Source organism: Sus scrofa, chromosome 14 (genome assembly GCF_054392235.1).
Source record: "Sus scrofa isolate SSC_HxYL_T2T_F1_AM1 chromosome 14, Sscrofa_HxYL_maternal_Yorkshire_Landrace_v2.0, whole genome shotgun sequence".
Classification (NCBI taxonomy): Eukaryota; Metazoa; Chordata; class Mammalia; order Artiodactyla; family Suidae; genus Sus; species Sus scrofa.
Genome location: NC_139396.1, coordinates 127371283 through 127377282, shown reverse-complemented (window position 1 = coordinate 127377282; position 6000 = coordinate 127371283). Strand labels below are relative to the sequence as shown.

General features: G+C 39.3%; 1 protein-coding gene across 16 annotated transcripts in view; it reads left to right on the top strand.

Annotated features, from left to right (window-relative positions):
• Positions 1 to 1590: 1590 nt before the first annotated feature.
• The window catches only part of FRA10AC1 (FRA10A associated CGG repeat 1), a 47423-nt gene continuing 43013 nt past the window's right edge, over positions 1591 to 6000 (top strand). For 5 of the 16 annotated variants that reach the window (XR_014825600.1, XR_014825602.1, XR_014825603.1 and 2 more), the window contains exons 1-5: positions 1621 to 1743; positions 1949 to 2018; positions 3959 to 4035; positions 5605 to 5700; positions 5838 to 5883. Coding sequence is in view for 7 of the 16 variants with exons in the window: in XM_084992963.1 (XP_084849089.1) it covers positions 3959 to 4035; positions 5605 to 5700; positions 5838 to 5883 (219 nt within the window). In the remaining 9 variants the exon portion in view is untranslated. 16 annotated transcript variants of the gene reach the window in all.

Here is a 6000-nt window from a genome sequence, read left to right as displayed (position 1 = left end):
ACAGAGAAACGAGTCTGTAGGTCTTGTAGAGAAACCAGTACTCCCAGTTCTAGACCCTCACTAGGGCTGTGGCTCTGGATTCTGTGATTCTATTTCTTATGTGCAAAATGGGGCTAACAATGCAGTCATGCAGCACAGGCTTGCTGTAAGAGTAAAATAAAGCAGCAGATAAAAATATATTAAGAATGGTAGGAAAATGCTATTAAAGCTCAAATACTAGCAGAAAGTAAATTAAATACCAGATACAGGTGTGTTTGGTTCTTTAATAATAAACAAAAGAGCTAAATAGATATTTTAGATATTTACTAAAAAAGGAACTGCTTGACAAAATAATTTAATACAGTATAATGTAAAATCATGAGGCTTCCTAATGCTTTTCATTTTTTTGGCCCCGCCCACAGCACGTGGAAGTTCCCCAGACTGGGGATGGAACCCACACCACAGCAGCAACCTGAGCTGCTGCAGCGACAAAGGGGGATGCTTACACCACTTACCACAAGGGAACTCCACTTTAAATATTTTAATAAACGTTTTTATTGAAATATAATCCGATTGTATTTTGGAATAATTGTATTTAAGTTTAACGTAAAGATTTTTAAGATCGCATTCACTGCACTGGGTAAAGTAGGATATAGCTGTACTTTACTGCCAGGGATAAAAACGTGCGTTGAACTGAGAGATATTGTTATCTACAATATCTAGTAGTGAAAAAGATGTAAAATGATGTGTAGATTACATGCCAAGGTTTTCTCTAAAATAAGCCCGCTGTGAAAGTCAGTGGCACGACTGTTCAATTCAACAAACATTTAATTAGTGCGTATGGTTTGCAAGGAACCGTGTTGGGTACTGAGGAGGAAGCCAAGATAAACAGCATCAGCTGGAGGGAGACAAGACAGGACCCCAGTAACTAGGCTGCAAAGCAGAATAGAAAACGTAAAACATAGGAGAACCTGGTGGAGCTTAAAAATAATTAAACTTTTCCTGCCTGCATTTCCTTTTTTTTTTTTTTTTTTTTTCCCCTTCTTTCTTTTTTGTCTTTAGTAACTATTTTGGATCCCTGTTCACCTGTGCCAAGTCATTTGTGGGCAGAGAATTCGCGACTCGGCGAAATCGCCGCTCTTCTGTCTTCTTCCTTTCTTCACATATTCGATGAGCTCCTCTGCCACCAGCACCGCATTTGGAATAGCATCTATTGTGTGGGTGGTGAAGCGATGGAAAGCTATTTTTGTTCTAATTATGAGAACTGGTTTATTGGGAGAAGGGGGAGGAGAGGCAGATCAGAGATGGAGATGCTGAGGGAGGAGGCGTTACTAAGGTTACTAGAAAGAGGATGGCAGGTGATATGCAGGCAGAGTTTCTTCTAAAACAAAACAAAATTCCAAACTAGGGGCGTGGGTTTAGTGTGAGCAGTGCCACACGGTATTAGATGCTGTGCTCCTGAGATGGAAATGGAAGGATGCTGCCTCCGCCTTCCCCCTGCCCCCGGTCCTGTTCTTCTGCTGCTTTTGTTTCCCGGGACTGTTATCTCTGTAGCACAAGGTTGGCGCGCCTGAGAACGGTGTCATTTAAGTGAGACGCGTGGCCGAACCAGACCGGAAGTAGCGCCCAGTCGGGACCCGTAGGGAGAGGCAGGGAGCCGGTGGTGGCGGCAGCGGCCGCTCAAGCTGTGACTGTGGTGGCGGCTTGTGGCGAGGCTGCGTGGCAGCGGCGACCAGGCTGGTGCAGCAGCGGCTCGCTCAGACTGTGGGTCGCTGTTGCAAACCACGATTTTGTGGGCCCACTTGGCAGAGCTGGGAGGAGGGGAAGGGGTGTGTGAGAAGGGCGGTGAGTGTATTTGGAGTCGGAAAGAAGGGCAGCGAAAGTTGTGTCTCTTATGCTACTAGTTGATTATCTTTCTCTTTCCTTTTCTTTTAAAAAATTTTTATTTTTTAATGTATTTTTATGGCAGATTCTGGAGACACCCGGCGTCTCTCTTCTCGAATTTCTCTCGGCCCTTGTAGGTGGATTCGTAGCCTGAAGTGAGTGAGAACTTTTTATTGCAACCACTGAGTTCAGATGGGTATGGGAAAGGTGAGCGAAAAGGAAGACAGGGGTAGTAAGGGTAGGAGGTGGTGTCATAGGATGAGGGAACAAGCTGATGATAGTAATAGTAGTTAACCTTTGACAGGGTTTTACTGTACCAGATACTGTTCTAAAACCCTTTATATGTGGTAACTCAAGTAATGCGCCGGCCTCTGAAAGTGGAACTCTATTAGCCTCACTTTATAGAGGGGGAAACAGGCTCCCAGAACTTAAGGAGCATGCCTAAAGAATACTTGAAAAGTGCAGAGCCAAGATTTGCATTCTGGCAGGCTGATCCCAGAACATCTTTCTAAGCTCCCCACAATGGTTGTCTTCCATCAAGATGTGAGGAAAGTGGGAGACGTGGGACAAGGCGTGAGAGGATGTTATGGTTTTAACAGGTATGATGAAACAGCTGAAGCAAGTTGACATGGCAAAAGGTATGAGATCCAGGTGTGTCATTACTGTGGCCTAAACCTTCGCCTCTGACTTTGGCTAGGGCCTTTCTAGAATTCTGTGGGACAGGGAGGAGACATACACACTCATATACTTTTTAAAAATTTCCATGTTGAAAATGGAATTATAAAGATCACAGACTCAATAGGATGTAAGGATAGTTTAATTTAGCACATAAAGCCCAAAGAATGAAGTAATTTATTCAAGGTAGCTAAGACTAGAAACATATCTCTTCTCTTAGGTCCAGTGCAGTGAAATTTAGGGGTTTATTTCCTATTCATGCTGTACTTACTCTAGTGAATATTAGAGTTTAAAAAGTTTGATCTATCATTTGACCAGGATTGGTTCCTTGTAGTCATATGAATTAGGGATTTATGACAAGTAGTCAAATAATCCCATTAATGTGTGTCCCAAATTCAATGTAATACTGAAAGCAGGTGCTGCTTCTAACACAAGTCAGGGACGATTGAGATCTTTCAGTATTTATAATAATTTTGATTTAAAAGTGAATTGAAACAAGTTAAAGTTGTCTAGAACAAAGGGCAAGGTGTCTTACCTTGAAGAAACTAGGTTTACAAGAAAAAGGAAATCTCTACACATATGGAAAGAGAATAGGAAAATCTTTGTCAATTGATTGTCCTACTCACAAATCCAATAAGTCTAATGGAATATGGTAATCAAAATGTTAACATGTTCCAGAGGCATTTTGTAGTAGTTGAGATCATTGAGCTTAAGATTCAAGTAGATTGGCCTGATGTAATTATAGAGGGGGAAACAAGCTCCCAGAACATAAGGAGCCTGCCCAGAGAAATTATATTTTGTGTAATCGATTGCTTGTCATTTGATTTCTTCATCTCTGAAATGAGGTAATAATTCCTAACTTGTAGAATTAGAAGCAGTTTTTGTAAAGAATCTACCATGATGCCTGGAACAAAGTTGATGATAAATACACAGCAATTGTCATTACTCTTGAGTCAGGAAAAGCATTGCTGAGCCTTGTTTTCAGTGACATGCCAGCTTCTAGACCTGATTTTCAATGGAAAGATCAAAGAATGGTTTCTTTCACTTGTTGGCCTAGTGGTAATTAAGGTGAAAAACATAATTCATTCTCTGAAGGAGTAAGTCTGTTACTTCAAAGTGAGCGAAAGGTTTAGATGGCTAGATAGCCCCTGAACAGTGATATATCCACCACTATTGTGGCTTTTTTTTTGGGGGGGGGTGTGCTTTTTAGGGCCTTATCTGAGGCATATGGAAGTTCCCAGGCTAGGGGTCAAATCAGAGCTATAGCTATAGCTCTGATTGAACCCACAACCTCATGGTTCCTAGTCAGATTCGTTTCCACTGTGCCATGATGGGAATTCCTATTGTGGCTTTTAAAGAGAACTTAATTTTGAACTATGGGCAACTTAGTTTCTAAGTAATTGGTTATACTTCTTTACAGATGCATGGTCATGGAGGGTATGACTCTGATTTTAGTGATGATGAGCACTGTGGAGAATCTAGCAAAAGGAAAAAAAGGTAAGTTTTTATTGATCTGTGTTTGTGATCCTTTCTAGATTTGAGATGAGATATAAATAAATAATGTCGAGAGTTTTTGGATTATGTTTACATACGAAGACAACAATGACCTACCAAATGAATTTTTGTTCATTAAACTATAATGGGAGTTGCTGTTGTGGCTCAGTGGTTAACGAACCCGTGAGGACATGGGTTTGATCCCTGGCCTCACTCTGTGCTTTAAGGATCCAGCGTTGCCATGAGCTGTGATGTAGGTTGCAGATGCAGCTCAGATCCTGCATTGCTGTGGCTGTGGCGCAGCTGGACAGCTACAGCTCCGATTCAACCCCTAGCCTGGGAACCTCTATATGCCATGGGTTCGGCCCAAAAAGACAAAACAAAACAAAAAAAACCACTATAATGAATTGACTCAAAAATTTGAAAATGGTTGTGTGAAAAATAAGGAAGTAGAGTTTATGCTATGAAGGGATTTCTGAGAAGGGAAGCGTAGGGAAACAGGGAAATCAATGAAAGCTCTTAGTTTTCTCTATTGCATCTATTTTTCATTCAGCTATCAAAGACTCTTGCCACTATCATAGCTAAGAAGGGGCTTGGTTTGTTGTCCTTTTGCTGGAACTTGACTTCAACATGAAAATCATGTGGAAGTTGAGAATGTGAAGCAGCAGGACTCTTAAGATTTTCTGAATGAGCAGACTAAGTGGCCAGGGGAAGGAGCTCATGGAAATTTTTATTGAATAGAACGGATAAGAAGTATTAGCAGATAGAGCCTGAGCCATACAAGGAGACAGTATCTTAGTGGAGCGGCTGTGGCTGGGGCATTGTTTTCAGCTGCCAGTGCTTAGAAACAGTTTCATCCATTAACTTAGAGTGGTTGGCTGATTCTTATTAACCAAACTCATAAAAATTGGTTTATTATTTCATACTGGAAGCAGTATATTAAGCATACTAATTGGGACTGAACATTTTTGTTGGGTACTCAGTCTTCATTGGATAACTAAAAGAATAGAAGTAATTGTATAATAAATTATATGTAATGAAATGAAAATGCTCTACATTTTCAAGATTTTTCATTCAGAAATATTACTGTGTAAGAATAGAGTTTGAGCAAATCAGTTGGATAGTCCTGTGTGCTCTAGGATTATATCTGTTTATGTAACTAGGGCTGATCACCTATGGTCTGTATCATCTATAATCAGTCCTTCTTTTTCCATGTTATCAATTACTGAAAACTTTATTAGCTCTAATTTACAAACAAGGAAATTATGGCACAAAAAGAGTAAGTAATTTAAGATAGTGAATGACAGAGCCAAAATTTGAACCAAGGACTCTAGGTGGTCTGACACTAGAACCCATGCATTTGTTAGTTTCATCTTGTCCATTTTATAGACACTAAATAAAGTTAAGATATTAATTAAGCTCTTGAGGGAGATGTAAAATGTCACATTAAAGGTCAGTGAGTCTTTAAGGGTTGAATTCTTTAAAACATATTCCAGCTATGAAAATAATAAAGAGGGAACAACATTTGAGAAAAATGAACTCTTCTAATAATTTTTCTTCTTAATAAACTAGGACAGCTGAAGATGATTTACTGCTCAAAAAGCCATTTCAGAAAGAAAAACATGGGAAGGTGGTCCATAAACAAGTTGCAGCAGAATTGCTGGATAGGTATGGCACTTTAGTATAATTTTTTTTTTTTTTTTTTTTGGTTTAAGGTGTTTTTGTAAACCCAGGGATTTGGGGATTTAATTGTACTAATGAAATATAGACATTTGAATTAGTTTAAATAATATTTGTCTTAACAGGGAAGAGGCAAGAAATAGAAGGTTTCATCTCATAGCTATGGATGCTGTATCCTTTTTATATTTCTGGACTTTATAACTAATACTTCTTTTAAATATTTTATCTCATAAAATCTTATGAAATTAGATAGATGTGTATTTTATATTTGAAAATAAGTGTTTATTG